At 38.6% G+C, this 18,718-nt stretch overlaps 1 protein-coding gene across 1 annotated transcript; it reads left to right on the top strand.

Moving 5' to 3' along the window:
- The first annotated feature begins 4,810 nt into the window (after positions 1 to 4,810).
- Positions 4,811 to 12,021, top strand: LOC148876915 (beta-xylosidase/alpha-L-arabinofuranosidase 2-like). Its single transcript, XM_088978307.1, has 7 exons — positions 4,811 to 5,708; positions 8,789 to 9,076; positions 9,204 to 9,373; positions 9,921 to 10,018; positions 10,271 to 10,621; positions 10,700 to 11,110; positions 11,262 to 12,021. Exons 1-7 carry the CDS (start codon positions 5,277 to 5,279, stop codon positions 11,831 to 11,833), a joined length of 2,322 nt encoding a protein of 773 aa, XP_088834433.1. The 5' UTR covers positions 4,811 to 5,276; the 3' UTR covers positions 11,834 to 12,021.
- The last annotated feature ends 6,697 nt before the right edge of the window (positions 12,022 to 18,718 follow it).

Here is an 18,718-nt window from a genome sequence, read left to right as displayed (position 1 = left end):
CGCACAAGATGAATTTTCTATCATCATTCAAACGTTTTGCTTTCTAGCTACTACCATTCACGACCATTTGTCTCTAATACTCTGTCAATTGTAATTATTCTATGATCTATATATCGTTATGGGTAAAGGGAGAATTTGTTAGACAAGTAGTAGTCTAGCAAAGAAAATAGTTCGGAAGCGTGTTTGTCATATCACTTTATTATAATTTTGAATTCTATGCTCAATAACAATATGTCTCCCCTAGCTCATTTCTCTACTAGCTAGGGAAAAAATCTCCCTCTGTAGACAAAAGAGAGAATCCCTCTGTGTTGGGAATTGTAAGTGTCAAACCTCATCTGTAGATAGGTTGTAGTTGAGAAGAATCCAAAACATGGTCCAGCATTAATTCATGGTACGTGCATCCCCATGCGCCATGGCCAATTCAGACGAAGCTGTCGCTTTGACATACAGTTTAGAATTGGATACATGGATCATCTCTACTCATTCTCTCTCCACATGGCTAAGCCTAAGACAGAGAGGAGGATCAGGATCATATTTTGCAAAGAGATATGAAGGAATGGACCCATGCACATACAGACTTATCCAAACAGAATAAGGGAGCTTTAGCTTAATTTGCAGGTGCAGCTGGGCCCAGCCAGAAGGTAGGTACGTAGTAGTGGGAGAAGTGATGGCTCTTAAATTTGCAGTTGCGGCAGTAGGCCGGAATAGACCAATGAGAGTGTGGAAATTGAGGGGGGGATTGGGGCCTAGCCTAAGTGCCTGACCCATCCAATCACTGCTACTGCCTACTGCATGGTCCTGGATTTGGAGAGTACACTTGAAGATCGAAGTCTCATCAAACTCTCAATTTCAGACCAGTGGTTCTTCAATTCGTTCTAGTTTTAGGCAACCAATCATGCATGTACCGCAATTAACCGCGCACATCCACCGCGGCCCAAGCGACCAAGCCTCAGGCGCCAAACACTACGTACGTGCCCAACTCTTCGATCGCTTTCTCAGTGCTGTTTCCCACTCTCACCGTTCTAATTAATTAGTGCCCAGCTCCAGTTTGATCCCACTGCGGCACTCGGCTCGGCTCTTCTTTCTAACATGGCTTTGCTTACAAATGTGGATCTAGCTATCTTAGTGCTACAGGTCGAGGGCTGGAGTGGAATGACATAAAGGCATATTATATGCAGTGAGAGAACAGACTGACCGACCACCAGACTTAGCTTAATCCAAGCCAACCTTGGTCTGGTCCCAGGCAATCAAGCATATTAATTTCCTAATATTTTACTAGACAAAGGGCTCGTGGCTGACTCAGCTGTCAGCATACTTGGTCACGGGCTGGAGTAGGTCTACTACACTCATCACTCATCTTCTCTTTCTTCATGTCTATTTCCATTCATGCTTTCTGAAATTCGTAACAATTATAATAATATATGATCAACTACACCAGATGTGATAGCGTGGAATCCAGATTCTAGTGTTGAGACCTCTAATGTGGGAAGCTGACACCCCGACCCCAACTAGGCATTGGCATTTGGAAATAAGCTTTGTTTAATGTGACTCATCACATAAAAGAGAGAAGAATACAACAAACAATTAAACGAATCATGCCTAATATGCAGTAATGCTTCTGGTTATATAGATATAAAGCACAAGAAATCTCTATGTTTTCATTCTATGTCCTGATTGTTTTTAATTAACCAGTATTTTAAAATCTGATCTGGAAATAGAATTACTTTTCAGTTGGGTGGTGGGTCTGGGTCGTCAGCGATTCAACCGTATGTATGTCTGGATTAAATGGATCAATCTGTGATATTATAAATTAAACAATAAAAATATATGTAAAAGAACGGACTCGTGGGGGTGAAGCAAAGCAGGGTGCATATGAGGCACAGTGGCCACAGCACAGAGAGAATCCTGTAACTCCTACTTAAAGGATCGAAGTTAGGTCATGAAAAGTTTTGCTCTCTCTCTTAATTTTTACCATGAAAACTTCTCCTTCCTTGCAATTTGGGTCAAAATAAATTGAAGGATCGAAAATGAAACTTACGCAATGAAAAAGGGTGAAGAAAATATTAGCAAATTGTGGAACATCCTCCTATAAAGATAATAGGAACAGGGGAGAGCATGCAAAATATAAAATAATGATGCTTCCATGAAGTTGCTGCAATGGTGGATATTGCACAAAAGGCACAAATACTAGCAAAGGAGACAAGGTCGCGTCATACACAAGAGAGTACCGCCCCACATCTCTCTCTCTCTCTCACACATATTGGTTCCTCCTTATTGGGTAAATGGGGAATTGGGGTGAAGCAAAACTGGAAAGCCAAAATGATTTGGAAATAATACATAATTCAATCAACTAGGATGAACCTTCCAATTAAAAAAAAAACAATTTATTGCCATATATCAAGAAAATATTGATTGTTGTTAGTCGTTATTGCCACATAATTCTCTCTCTCTCTTTTTTTTTTTTTTTATCAAATAGAAATAAAATGAACAGTAAGTTAATCCTAGGATGCATGGACCATATTGCTCGGAAAGAAAACTTATCCATATTATCCCTGAACATGTCATAAGATGTGGTTATTTAGAGAAGAAGCCCAATTAATTCAATTAAACTTAATTTTTTCTCCTTTCATTCATACATCTCATTCACAATTCTGCCAATATGGAGTTACATATATATATGGATTTGACAAACCGATATTGAGATTAGTTGATGAGATGTAATCTTTGTTGGTGAATGGATATTTTCTCTAGGGCGTCAAGTAACCATTCAATTACTGCAAATTATTTGATAGACAGCAGAAGTCATGCCCCAGCAAAGATCATGCAGGGTGGCTGCCAAAGTCACCTCAGCACTTAATGCCTATTAATGGGTAAATTTTTTCAATTAAGTTTTGAGTCTTGTGTTTCAATAAATAAGCTAAGCCACTAGATTTGAAACTCTTTTTATGTGAGTCTAAATATCTTGTTAATATTTATAAATTCCAATCCAGTGGTTCAAACAACCATGAATCTCTATTTAGTGAGAAGTTTTGGATACATCAGTTTGGAATCTAAGTAAGGTTGTGTTTGATTGCAGTGCAAACTTATTTGCACTTATACAAATGCATGGGAGTGCAAATGTAAAAAATGCGAATTCTTGTTTAATTTTGTTTTGGATTTTACTTTATTCTGCTTCATGTCTTAATTTACTTTATTTATACTGCAATCAAACAAAATAAGTTAAAATTTGAAACAAAAATAGGTCAGAATTTACATTCAAATCATTTGCACTGCCATGGTTTTGCATCAGTGCAAATTTATTTGCATTGCAACCAAACACAGCCTAATGTATATGATCAATAGATGGCCTTGATTGATAGAATGAGGTCTACTCAACTCCAGCTAGATCTGCTTTACTTCCATTTTTAAGCAAGGGGACATTGATGATTAGGCTGGCCTATCTTAACCCAAAAACTGGTCCCAGCTCTCTAATCCCAACAATCAGTCACTATATGAAAGCTTAGTGGGGTTACTGAGCCCTCTGACGTCCCTTCGAATGCTTCTGCTTTGTTCAACAAAACAAGTAACTAACAGATGGAGAAATGACAACTAATTTTGAAAGCAACTCTCTTCAGCTAAAGAGCAGAAAAGCTTCCAATAATACAACACGAGCCTTCTATTCTAAGTTTCTAACATCTCCCTTGTAAAACTACCCTCTTAATTACACCTCCTATTTAGTTACATATGGAACAAGATAAATACTGAAGTAGTTCAAAAGATGATGGATATGTTCTAAAGAATTGCATATGCACAGCCCACTTCCAACAATTATGATAAAATGAATCACTTTCCAGATACAAAGTTTTGAATTTTTATCTAGACAGCTAGTCTGAAGCAATTTGATGCATACTTTTTCACTTAGTCCATCCTGTTATGCAGGTCTTTTTCTTATATAGCAACCAGAACTACTGAACCCTTCACTCTATTAGTTTTCTCTTCTAGGTTGGCATTCTTGAATCCATTAATTAATAATTGAGATGAGTTCAATTTGCCAATTTGTGGTGACTAGTGAGCAGCATCCACCCTCAAATAAACAAATATGTTGGAACCAGAATCTCCCAAAAAAGGTTCAGAATGAAGAAATAAAGTTGGGCAATTTAGGGTTGAGCTTGAGCCTACCTCAACCAGACCCAATTCCCTGCCCCAGACAAAGACACCCCTCCAACCTAACACATGTACCAAAAGAAAAAGAAGCACATTATAATAAAGAATCGGCACTAAATAACTAGTTAACTAAGACAAATTTCTGCATTGATTCATTCATTGGTTTCACTTGTTCTATAGCATGTATAGTCTTGAATAGAATCAACTATTATAGTTGCTATTTTACGGTTTTACCTATCCTAGATGAAGTTTAAATTTGCTCACATGAATCCATTTTGTACTTCTATCCAAAAAAATAAAGAACCCATTTGGACAAAGTGTACATGGACATCTTAGCAGGGCGCTATCTTAACTAAAAAACAAAAAGAATAAAAAATGGCTATTTTCTAGCTAGTGCCACTCCTCCCTTGGATTGCTTGTAAATTTTAGTGGTAATAAACCTGTAAACTAATGCACCTATAAAAAATTAGCACTTACAGCTTATGAACCAGAGAACAGATTTGATCAATGGATATAGGACCCACCACCACATCAACATCAGATAAGCGTCAACAAGTAATTGATCTCCCTCTAGTTATCAAATCACTGATACCCATAATGCAGATCCATTAGTGTTAATGGGCATATCTGCCTGTTATTAGGTGGACTCCACCATCATAATTTTGTTGGAAATGATAAGATTTAAAAAGGGAACCTGTGCATGATGGAATCAACCATTCCATCTTTCATGTGAAAGTGAAAAACAGTAGAAAGCACGAATAAATCCAATATCTCCAGTCCCGAGAAAACCGACCTCCTCTCTCTCTGAGTAGAGTCTCTCCAAATACTCGTAATGAAGGAAATAGAAAGAACATAGAAACAAAAATTTATCTTCAGTTCTCTACGGACTCAAAAGCCAATGAATTTCTGAAAGCTAGATTTTCTCGCCCTATCTGTCTTTTTCCTCACTCTTTTCTGTAATAACCATTAAATGGAGTTTCAGAGTCAGCTTCACCTCTTTGCTCACGGGCTGAAAACAAACAATTTGCCTTATATTGATATAAATATATTTGCTCTATATATTGAAAACGAAACCATACCCACTAATCTCCTCCTCCTCCTCCTCCATTGGAGCCTTGCAACACAAAGGAGCCATGGATTCTGGAGGAAACAGAGCTGAAACTTCTGCTTTCTTAGTGTTCCTTCTTCAGCTCTGCATTCTTTTTCTCCTGGGCTCCAAAGGGGCCTCAGGCCAATCTCCAGTTTTCGCCTGTGATGTTGGCAAGAATCCCAGCTTGGCTGCCTTTGGGTTCTGTAATACTTCATTGGACATTGCTGCAAGAGTAAATGATCTAGTGGAGAGGCTTACATTGCAGGAAAAGATTACTTTCTTGGTGAGTAAAGCTGGGGCAGTGAATAGGCTGGGAATTCCGAGCTATGGGTGGTGGTCTGAAGCTTTACATGGAGTATCTTACGTGGGTCCTGGCACCCATTTCTCAAATGCAGTCCCTGGTGCTACAAGCTTTCCTCAGGTCATTCTAACTGCAGCTTCGTTTAACACGTCTCTGTTTGAGGACATTGGAAAGGTAAGTCTCATCCTACTCTTCATTTCTGATCTTGATTCTTGATCGTTTGGGTGAAAATGGACCCTGGGTTTGATTCAAATGTGGGTTGGAGATGTTTTTTTCTATTAGTTTACCGAGTAATTCTGTTTGGTACGGAGAAGATAGGCTCCTAGTTTAGTTTTTGCTCTTTTCATTTTTCTTTTCAATATGTTTTCCCTTCTGTTCTCAGAATTTTGAATGCCAGACATGGGTTTATAAGTAACTAAGCTAATTCAGACTTTAGTTTAAAATTTCTGCAATGTTGAGAAGAATGTACTTGCTTCTGAAGTAGTACTTCAAGGGAATATGTTTTAGATTTGAATTCAAACATGGGATTGGATTTACACTATAACTGGTAAATCCCAGAACCAGTATTTGAGTGGAGTTGATACTGAATCTTTCATTCATTGTCATGATCTTCATTTGTTAGTCTGAACCGTGTTCTGTTTTTCCAACTGAACTTGATCTGATTATTACTAGTTTGCATGTGGAGGGCCACATAGTCTTGAATTATATCTTCAAAAGTTTATATATTTTTTTCCTAAACTAAATTTATGAGAAGAATCTCAGCCAATTACTATTTACTAAACTAATAAAGGTGGTATTTAATGTACTGTTTTCCTAAAAGGGGGAAAATTTACTGAGGAGAATAAAATAATTCCACTACCAAGTTGATGGGAAAAAAATACCCTTGAGAAATCAGGAAGCAACTAGTTGCTTTTTACTGCTTTTTTATAAGGCAGGTGAAAAGGATGTGCTACAACTGTTCATATACAGGGTGGACAGAAAAAAGAGGGGATGTTATATATATATCAACGGGGCCTAGCTGTTCAGCCTAATCTTCTAGTTGCATTGAACACTTCATATATTTAGCTTAATTTTGTTGTAATTATGAATTTAAGCTGTGTTTGGTTTGAAGAAAAAAGTACGGAAAAAAAAGAAAAAAGGTAAAGAAACCTTTATAAAACTTGTATAAGTTTTCCTACTTTTCTCTTTATTTTCCTACCTTTTCAGATCCTCAAACCTAACAACATAAAAGATGGAATGAAAAAGAAAAATATGAGCATGATTTGCAGGTCAAATTTTGTGGAGTGATTGTTCTTTTTTTTTTGTTTTTTTAAATCCCCAAATTTTACTCGAGCCAGAGGGATGGCCACCTTAAAAATTTTATCAATAATATCAATATAAATGAAATAATACAGGGGACGACATAACCCGCCTAATCCGAGTACATCAATCTCTCGAAACAAACTCTCAACCCTATAATTACAAAAACATAAGTATTAACCAACTCAAGTCTGGGAAGAAAAAGAAAGTAGGTTGTTTCTATTGTTTTCTTCTCTTTTCCTTACCCAATGAGAGAATTCTGACAAGAGAATGGATTCGGACAAATCATTTATAATACAAGTAGGTGAGATTATAAAAGCTAGGTTAGAAAGATCTCAACTTCATCACAAGTAGTGTAGATTGATCCGAGGCTAAATTTACAGTTCAATCACGAAAAAACCTTGGACTCAGAATCATACCGATTAATAATTGGGATTCGGTGCATGCTATGCACCACTAAACCTCCCCTTGACCCTTTTTCTTCCCAAAGCGGTGGTTGTAGGATTTGATTCTGCGTCACTGCTGGAACAAACCAATTAATACATGAACGAGCCATCTCTTGATTGGTTGGGATAATCAGGTTAGACCCAATTATATTGACAAATATAATTATTTAAAAAATTACAACTTAGTATTTTTATAAAATAGTTTTAATAAAAATGTCAGTAAAATAATAAATTATTTATATATTAATAAATTAAGTATTTTTAATCAAAATTAGCTTATATATTATCTTTCAAATTTACACGTTTATACATAAAATATAATAAAAATTACAAAAGAATTAGAATTATATTATATTTACAAAATAACTAGTTCAGGTTTGAATCCGTTTGGAAAAAGAAAGAACCAGAATCAACCCAATTATTAATTGAGCATCACAAAACTGACCTGTTGCCAGCCCTATTAATAACAACTTAGAAATTCATTTTTGCTACTATAATTTTAATAAAGATGACAGTAAAATAATAACTTGTGTATGTAAAGATAAACAAGTGTTTTAACAAAAGTAATATTATATGCTCTCTATGAAATGTATCCTTTTAAAAAAAATATAACAAAGATTATAAAAAAAAAACAAGAAACCAATACAAACTATATAATTGATTCGGAACAGCAAAAACTGGTTCCGACCCAATTGTTTAATCGGGGCACATACACAACACCCGAATTTATATAATTGGTTCAGTCGGTTTGATTCTATCAATAGATCCGACCCATTAACAATTGTAAATGCTAAAATGTACCGTGTCTAATTAGTCACTTTTGATTAATCTTTGGAATTAGTTCTTTCTCTAGTCACTGATAACATTTATTACTTCTGTAGTCTACAGAGCATCCCAATCAACTAGAAGGTGAAAATCAAAGTATTAAATGATAAGAAATTAATGTTCTCAAATACTGAATTGATAAGAAATTAATGTTCTCATGTATAATGTTTGTTAAGTAGGATACATATCTATTAATTTCTCTTGTCCATGCATCTCTTGATTGTGTGTGTGTGGGTCTTTCGCAGTACCCTAGGCCCCTCAAGCATTTGATGAGTATCTGAATAGTAGGTGGGAGCAGTTTAGGGCACCGGGTCTGGGAAAACCCGATCCAACATCCGGTCCAACTAAAATATTTATATAGATTTAGTAATTAACATTTTCAACTTCTTTAGTTTTTCTTTATTTTAAACTAAAGACAATCAAGTGGGCTTGGATTAAATTCAAATCCAACCCGAGATCCCTACTACAGGCTACAGCCCTATGGGTAGGGGTAAGCTTCAAAAGCAAATATTGAGCTGTTCATTTTGGTAGATCTTGTTGTCCACCCAACAAAAAGACCCAATTTATTTGAACCTTTCTTTCTCTTCATGAATGAATTCTCTGTAGTTGGCTGATTATAGAGTTATATCATTCTATGTCAAAGTAGTTTTCAAGCCAAATCAACTTTGAGATATACATCTGCAGATGGTGTCTACGGAAGCTAGAGCCATGTACAATGTGGGCCTAGCTGGGCTAACTTACTGGAGTCCAAACGTCAACATATTCCGAGACCCCAGATGGGGAAGAGGCCAAGAGACTCCAGGTGAAGATCCTCTGCTCTCCAGCAAATATGCAGCAGGTTATGTTCAAGGCTTGCAGCAAAGCGATGACGGAGACCCCAGTCGGCTTAAAGTTGCTGCTTGCTGCAAGCATTACACAGCATATGATGTGGATGCATGGGAGGGGGTCGACCGCTATCACTTCAATGCTCAGGTAGTAATCAAACTGTGGTTTTAGTCGTACTAGTTTTCTTTTGGTTGTCTTCATTTCATTGCTATACAAAGAAAGAGATAGATAGTAAACAGTCCTTCACTCTTTTTGTCTATGAATTTGCTTGTAGGTTACTAAACAAGACCTGGATGATACATTTCAACCCCCCTTCAAGAGCTGTGTCATTGATGGGAATGTTGCTAGTGTCATGTGCTCTTATAACCAAGTAAATGGGATACCGACCTGCGCAGACCCGGATCTTCTCGCCGGTGTCGTTAGAGGAGAATGGAAATTAAATGGGTCTCTTCTCTTTTCCTTGATCCTCCTGAATGTGTTTAGCATTTTGGCTATCTTAAATTCTTAATCCCATTGTTTAGAATCCTGTACCTTGGCAAGATGATTTAGATCCATAATTCTATATATGATATAGGAAAGCAGTGGGTCTTCTTGCCCATGTGGGTCTTCAACTGTTAGGGAACAAAACAAATACATGACCACATGCTCTACTGTACTGGCCATCATTCACCCACGTAACAAAAATGTCTACTGGGCCTCCATCGGATCAATGTCTAAAGTGCTACATTGTTGCTCATATTAAGTAGCCCAGAACAATTAATCTTGCTGCTCGAAAGGATTATTTGATTAATCATCAATGATCATACAATGTGATTTTTACAGAGGAACCCAGTTTAAGAATAAACTGCAGCTTCACATGCATCACCATCTGTAGTTTCAAATTTGAAAAGTAAAAAAAAAAAAAAAAAAGTTTTAATGCTCCCTTGCTATTGCTTTCCTGACATTGTGATTTTGTTGGGCTGCTTCTGTTCTGCCTCTCCTGCTGCTGCAGATACATCGTTTCGGATTGTGATTCAGTGGACGTACTTTACAACAATCAGCACTACACCAAGACCCCAGAGGAAGCCGCTGCTAAGACTATATTGGCAGGTAATTGCATTTCCCTTCTTAGATTAATAATGGTCGACGATGATCAATCATGTCGGATCATCTGATCAGTTTGATCTCTAAGAGGGGCCCAACCAAGATCAGATCAATCTAATTAATGGTCGTCGTGCCCAGTTGTTAAGAGATAGGTGAAGCCACACCATCCACCTTTTCATTCTTCATACAGGGACTTCTTCTGAGCTATTGTTTCTGTTCATGACTCAAAAGTGTGCATTAATTTGCTGGTCTCAACAGGGTTGGATCTCAACTGTGGATCTTTCCTGGGGCAACATACCGAGGCTGCAGTGAAAGCTGGGCTGCTTGATGAGTATGCCGTCAATAAGGCAATCAGCAACAACTTTGGCACTCTCATGCGACTGGGCTTCTTTGATGGTGACCCAAGTAAGCAACTCTATGGGAAACTCGGCCCCAAGGATGTCTGCACCCCAAAGAACCAGGAGCTGGCCCGTGAAGCTGCGAGGCAAGGGATTGTCTTGCTCAAGAACAGTGCGGGTTCATTGCCATTGTCACCCACAGCCATCAAATCCTTGGCAGTGATCGGACCCAATGCCAATGTGACAAAAACCATGATCGGGAACTATGAAGGTAACTGAATTATGTTATATAATTCTTAAGCGCTAGACCTTCTAAAGCATCCATTGACGCTATAGTTTGTTTTGCCAGGCACTCCATGCAAATATACTACTCCTCTGCAAGGCCTCACAGCCTCAGTTCCGACTCTCTATCAGCCGGGCTGTCCCAATGTGGCATGCGGCAGTGTACAACTAGATGATGCCAAGAAAATAGCCGCCCAAGCAGATGCCACAGTTTTAGTAATGGGCGCTGATCAATCCATCGAGGCAGAGAGTCGTGACAGAGTCGACCTTCATCTCCCTGGCCAGCAGGCACTTCTGGTAACAGAAGTTGCAAATGTATCCAAGGGACCCGTAATTCTTGTTATCATGTCTGGGGGAGGCATGGATATCTCATTTGCCAAAGGCAATGACAAAATCACGAGCATTCTTTGGGTTGGTTACCCCGGTGAAGCTGGAGGAGCCGCTTTATCAGATGTGATCTTTGGATATTATAATCCTAGTAAGCGAGCTCTGATTTGTCGACTTTGGTATTGATTACTAGTTTGCTAGACAAGCCCCAGACCAGAATTCTATTCCAGAATCCATTACAACTCTGTTTATCAGAATTGTGTAATTTCAGAACTAATTTGCCTTTTTTTCTTGTTCATCAGGTGGAAGATTACCCATGACATGGTACCCACAAGAGTTTGCAGACAAGGTCCCCATGACAAACATGAACATGAGATCAGATCCGGCCACTGGGTACCCTGGCAGAACCTATCGGTTTTACACAGGTGAAACTATATACTCATTTGGTGATGGCCTGAGCTACTCTCAATTCAACCATTACCTTGTCCGGGCACCTAAACTGGTATCAGTTCCCTTGGAGGAAGGTCACATTTGTCACTCCCAGAGATGCAAATCTATTGATCTCTTTGAAGGGAGTTGTCAAAACCTAGCTTTTAAGATTCATTTAAGAGTTAGGAACATGGGAAGGAGGAGTGGAAGCCATACAGTTCTCCTGTTCAACACTCCTCCATCAGTACACAATGCCCCTAAAAAGCATTTGCTCGGATTTAAGAAGGTTTTCCTGACAGCCCAGAGTGAAGAATTGGTCAAGTTCAACGTGGATGTTTGCAAGGATTTGAGTGTCGTAGATGAGCTTGGGAGCCAAAAAGTGGCCCTGGGTTCACACGTCCTTCAAGTAGGGAGCTTGAAACATTCTTTGAATATCAAAATTTAAATTTGATCCCTTTGGAAAAGAAGCAAGAAGCAAGAGCATGATTTCTCTCCAAGTTTTCTTTGGAGATTGGTAATAAGAACCTCCAAGGAAGTAGGTTCAACAAGCATGTATGCTGAAAGAGTGGTAAAACTTTTCTCAAATGCTTCTATGGCCAATATGATCATAATGAAAGTCTTGAAATCCAAAAATATCTACTTCATCTTATTTGATTCTCCTTACTTTTTTGACAGTAGACCAGGCTAACCTGGTCTACTAGATTTGTAACATGTGCATCCTTAGCATTTTTCATCTTTCCACTTGGACAATTGAAGAATATGATTAGCAAGAAAATCGCCTATCACATGTTCATGAAGAAAGAATATTGATAGAGAGAGAGGGGGGGGGGGGGAGAGAGAGAGAGAGATTATAAAGTAGTTTGCAGAACTAAGAAGTGAAAGGACTAGGCTAAATAATGAGAAATGATTTAAGGGTCCCCATAATTTAACAATGGATATGCCATTGAACAGAATGGAATGGCAGAACAAGATACATCATACATGTAACCAACCCCATATGGTTGGGACAAGGTTTAGATGATGATGATAAGTAAATATAAAATATTTTATGATCTCTTCTTCCTCTCCTCCAACGGCAGACCAACTCTTCGAAGGGAAATATTTGGTGATGTTTTTACTTTGTTCTGTGACTGGCAATTGTTTTCTAGTTGTTGCAGATATGGATGACTATAAATTTTCTATATTTTGCATTATTTATGAGAGACTGTTCAATCCCAAGGCTCTTGTACATCAACCACCACAGGCAAGAATTAAGCTGTACCCTTGCCTTCATTCAGATAAGAGTCATAAGACTGTCACAATTGCACCTGGTTAGGCTGTCAGGACATAAATCCCACAAATGTTCACTTGAATCAACTAAGATGGTTTCATCTTAATTACCAATCAAAATCAGTTGAGGTTTCTTTTGGAGAGGCCGTGCAGCAAAGTCAATCCAACCAACTTGATATTCTTGTATCAATCAAATCAAAATTTTCAGATTTTTTGTTGGACCATGGAAATCACTTTCCTTAATCATCCATCAAAATTGTAGAGGTATCAGGACTATAGCCAACCCCTTTGATCTGTTTGGTCAACCTGTCCAGTATTGAATAAATCAAACCAGCTTGGCTATGAGCTTTATCTCTTGCAATAAACACATGAATCTTACTATGTATTTCGATCCAATTATGGGCTGGTTCCTTCACCAACCCTTTGCAGTCCATCCTCTCCCTTCACATCATCCCATATTCCTCTAGATGCAAAAATATTTAAAAGTAGAACATAGGATCCTCTTTCATTTGGATCACTTGAGATTGCTATTTCTGCAGCATATTTCCCCATTTCAACATTGCAAGTTATTTTCTACTGGTTTAATTGGCATCTGATCAATGAACCCCTTGGCCTCACACATTTTTCCTGCTTTGCCCAAGAAAGAAACCACACATACATAGTGCTCTGTCTCAGGTTTTTGATGTGGACGTGTATTGGGAGCAGCAGCAGCAATGATCCGGTGTTCTCATCCTATCCAATTCGGCATCCATTCAGAAGATTAGATTAGACTATCTTGTTATTCTTATCTTATTAAGTTAGTAGATTAGATTATCTTATCTTATTAGATTAGGATTAAGAGAGACTTATCTTATGTTATCAAGATAGAGTTGGAGGTCTCCCTATTCAGCAAGGAGTCTCCCTAAGAGTAGGACTCTTGTAATCTCCTATTTAAGGAGCCACTATTATTGAATAAAGGCATCCAAAAATTTCAGTCAAAGAGAAGAGTAAAGGAGAGTTAGGTTATGTTTGATTTGAAGGAAAAGATAGGGAAATGAAGGAAAATGTATAGGAAATCTTTACAAATTTTATGTAGGTTTCCTTGCCTTTTCCTTCATTTCTCTACTTTTTCCTTCAAACCAAATATAGCCTTAGGGTGATCTCTTGGACAAATCACCCCTTAGGTTGCCATGGGTCTGCACGCAAAGGGAGGGGCAAGGGAAAACTAGAGGTTCCCCCCGTGGACCGACCCGTGACGAGATTCTACGCCTGGGACCATAACATTTTGGTATCAGAGCAAGGCGTCATGAGTGATCTGGAGTAGCTGCCGTCCAGGGTCCATGAACTCGAGCACCGGCTCATGGAGACCACCTCGGAAGTACAGGAAATCAAGGACGAAGTCAGGGACCTACGGCGTCTGATGGAGTTGTTCCTTTCTAGCAAAGAGAGGAACACAAAAGGGGTGACAGCCACTAGCGGTAATGATCAAACACTGCCCGACAAGAGAGGACCTCTCCCTCGACTGCAAGGAACAGTGTTGCAATCTCTACTCACATGGATCCCGGGAATTAAAACCTTTTGCAAACATTTTGAAACCATATTATATATATGTATATGTCTATATAAATATATTTTGTGAAAACAAATCTCAACGTTTGAAATTAACTACCGACAATTTAGGTTTCCATCAGAGAGAATGCATCCCCGATCATTCACTTTATCCGACAAAGAGGCTGATCCTGTCACTATGATCACCCACTCAGATGAATTCTTGGACTGTCCCAACATACCCAGGTTTTGACCCCCTCTAAGGATCTCACTGATTGACATATCAAAGACAGCCCAATCCGACACCTAGTGCAATGTCATAATTGAGTCTAGGGGTTAGGTGTAACATTCCAGTTTTTCCCATCTGTCTCCAAGGTCCAGGGCAATACTGGAATTTGGTCCGGTTTAGGGTTTCAAGAAAACCCACACTACATGTACTTCAGTTCTCACCCTGGTAGCTGAGCCAAGCCACCCCAACCAACTTGGCGGCACATCAGTGTCAGCCTTGCTAGGATAAATCTCCCCAGATCTATCCAATGGCTGTGAACATTTTAAACTAACACAAGTCTCATAAGTGTCCAGTTTAAGGGTATTACACAGAAACACACCACAGAAACATGAATCAATTATGTACTTTATTCATTTACAATAAATGTCAAAACATACATCAATCTGATTGGAGCTAAGGGCATAACTGTCTAACAAATATATCATCATCATCCCAGCCTTGTCCAAATTCCCAACCATATGGGCTTGGCTATATGAATCTGGTTTCGCCATTTGGTTCAATTTAAAGCCACATACAGTCAGTTCAGAATGAGTGAACGACCAAAACAAATACCAATCCGATTATAATCCGAGTATTGTATCAAAACCCAAAACTAACAGTGTCTTCAGCAAGATCCCAAATCTAGTTACTACTCTATTTCCTAGTTCCTACTACATAAAGAGTACTTCTATGAAAGAGGATAAGTTTACAAATGGAGATGGTGTCTTTCATTTTAAAAAAAGGGAAAAGGCTATGAATATGCCTTGTAAAAGTGCAACGCAGATAAGGGCATGCTACAAAATAAATTAACAATATAGGTCTTATTAAACTTCATCTCATGTATGGAAATGATAGGGGTTGTTCAAAATTGCAGCTAAGTCAATCTGTAGGCCCAGAAATTTGAGCCTTCCCTCAGAACAGAATCTAGAACTTCTATATTTTTCAATTCTCTACCGCAGCTGCTATTAACAATCTCATTATGGTTACATAACCACTGATGACTAGCCAAGGCCCAAAAGGAAAGGGAGGATCACTGATCATAACTATTTCATTGGAGGCCAACTGATAAGACATTCCAGAAAGAGCATCTTGGTAAACTGATGACTAGCCAAGGTCCAAAAGGAAAGGGAGGATCACTGATCATAATTATTTCATTTGAGGCCAACTGATAAGACATTCCAGAAAGAGCATCTTCGTGAACTCAATGGAGCATTTGTTGGAGCTGAATCACTTGTTGCCGCTGCTCTGGAGTTTCTCTGCTGTCAGACTCATCACTTGCTCTAGCAAAGCAGATCCCACTTCAGGTGGAAGCCGCAACTGCAAACGGGAAAGAGAAAACATCATATCAACATAAAGAAATCACATGCCCATTAATTTGCTCCAAGTATTAAAATCAAATTGTTTTGAATAATTAGATTGTGGCATCATTAACAACCTGTGCTGTTTGGTGGGTGGCACAAAAAATTTATTCCAATTCACTAAAATGGTTTGCACTGGTTTATTTGTTTTTGTTCAATAATTACCATTTTTTTTGCAACAGGTAATGTGAAATATTCATGTGACAAAAAAAAAAAAACATGTACAACAAGGAGCTGTACACAGGGATTTACAAAAAACTGCAATCAGCAGAACTATACCCCCAAATCCTGATTTACAAAAAGATTCCCAACAGCAAGAAAGGAACTAAAATTTCTTTCCTAAAATACATTGTTTACTGCTAACCAAGAAAATATTTTTCCCATAACTTTCTGTCAGAAGAGCTGTGTTTGTTCTTGAAGATCCTTGCATTTCTCTCCTGCCAGATGCACCAGAAAACTGCAGCTGGAGTCAGGTTCCAAGCCAACTTTCTCTCTTTAGTGAAGCCTTTGACTTTCCAACTCTTCACAAACTCTGCGACTGGTTCAGGGGAACAACTTGTTCACCTCAAACAAGTTCCTGACCTTATTCCAAACCTCACAGGAGAAACCACAGTGAAGTAGAAGATGGTTGACTGACTCAGTATGACTCTGACGAAGCACACAAACAGTTGTGTCCAGCAGCATACCCTTCTTTTCCAGATTATCTCTAGTTAAAATCCTGTTCAAGTAGGCTGTCCAGACAAAAAATGCCACCTTTGTGGGCACACCCTTACACCACACAGTATTAACTGGGATTATTAAGAAAAAATTACAATTTTAAAAATTAAATATTACCCACCAAGCTTCTGAAACCTTTTTTTGCGGTTCACAGGTCTGAGACCTCTTCAATGTCCATTTAAAATAGTATGTTTACTAGGCTTTGGCTTTATTTTTCAGTTGTATCAATAGAAACTTAAGTTTTATGATAACTACAAAAACAGAAATAATAAATAATGTTTTCACTTTTCTTAGATCCCTCAAATACATCATCGAAGCCAGATCCCACAGATCCATAATGAAGTGTCAAGGTCTGCCAATTTTATAACTGACTGCTGAAAATTATTTAACTGTTACATTTTAAGGGTGAAATTGCAGTTCTGCCAATTTGTTCTGAAAGTTAGCAATTTAGTTCTGTTAATTGTCCAAATAAATGTACATCTCAAAGTAATTTTTTTTTTCATTCACTTCTTCATAGTACGAAGTTGGTTGAATATAAGAATTGTCATCTGTTTTTTTTTTTTTTCTTTTTTGATAGGTAACTGAAAAAATCATTAAAATTTGAAACAAATTACAAGAGTACAATAAAGAAACAAAAGCAGAGAGAGATAAACCCGCTTATATCTCCCCAACCCAACATAACTTCTTTTTACAACTGAGCCCAAAACAACTGATCTTTATCCACCCCTTGTTTGGCAAGAGCATCAGCAAAAGAATTTGCACTTCTTTTGTTGAACCCTCACTTCCAAATTTTGTATAACTACATGAAACTTGGAAAGGAAAATAGCCCATGAACTCTTATTTATAAAACATGACCAAAGGAGTTCTTTGGGATTTTCATTTCTTTAAGAGCAAGTCTGAAGGGAATGAGAGATCCATCCCATGGATGCCCAAAGATTGTGGAATAAGGGGTGAATTTCAAAAATTTTTTCTCTCCCTTCAACTGGGAATCACATTCCCTATTTAGAAAATCATATTTTCAAGGATCAATCTTGAACCTTAAACTGAACCGGATCTGAACCAAAAGGAATGGGAGAGAATAATACCTGATACGGAGAAGTAATATCTCCCAACGAAGGTGTTCACGCCCAAGGAAGGATCCAAAGACTGTTCCCACTAAAGATGGCGCAGCGCAGGATGGAGCAGAATCAGCAGTGTTCTTCCCCAAGAACTCTGTCCTTCGCAAGAAACAGCAGGATGGAACGTGAACACAACTCCCATTTCAATCATTTCTCAAAGAATTGATGTCAAGATCCAATCTTGACTTCTCCCACAGCTGGAGATCGAACTGGCAAACAGGGCGGCAAGAGCAGGGAGGCGGCAAGAGAGTATTCGCAGGGTGCAGAATTCTCTCTTCTTGATTTCAGCACTAAAGAGGATCTGATGTGTTTCTTTGTCTCTCTCAAGGCTGTCGCCCCCTCCTTCCTTTTGTTAACTTGAAAAGATCAGCTCCTAATCCCATTAGGAGGTGCTTATCCAAATCATATTTGGATCAGCTTTCTCTTCTAATGATAAGGATAAACCCTTATCTTATCTGCAGATTAGATTAGCTTTATCCTAATCTTATTAGGAGGTTTCTAGATCTGAATGTGATTCAGATCTGGACTCTCTGAGTGGATAGGATTAAGACCCTATCCTAACTGCTAATCCATCTCAGAATTCGCCCCTTTAATTAACTAAATTAATAGCCCAGTTCGAAATGGGCTTTAGGCCCATTAAGCTTATGTGCTCACTTAACCTTCCTAACTGCTGCCCAGTTGGGCTTCCTTGTATGGCGTGGGACCCAAGCATTGATCTACACATCAGCCACATGGGTTCGGCCCAGCCTTTGTTACAAGGCCTGGTCGAATACACTGTTAAAGACAGTGCACCCCCTGAAACCCATCAAATGGGCTCTATGGGCCCAACACTTACCCTAAGTGGTCCTTGGGCCAAGCCACCTTGTAACACCCAGGGACTGTGGGCAGATGCAAGATTAGCCCATCAGGCATTATCCTCAATGGTCTTACACTTAACCTCTCATCCCATAATGATCATACATTGCCCGACAAGAGAGGACCTCTCCCTCGGCTGCAAGGAACAGTGTTGCACTCTCCACTTATATGGATCCTGGGAATTAAAACCCTTTTGCAAACATTTTAGAAACCATAAT

This window comes from Nelumbo lutea, chromosome 1 (genome assembly GCF_056320005.1).
Source record: "Nelumbo lutea isolate HS-2025 chromosome 1, American lotus-T2T, whole genome shotgun sequence".
NCBI classification, from domain to species: Eukaryota; Viridiplantae; Streptophyta; class Magnoliopsida; order Proteales; family Nelumbonaceae; genus Nelumbo; species Nelumbo lutea.
This window is presented reverse-complemented; position numbering and strand designations above follow the sequence as displayed.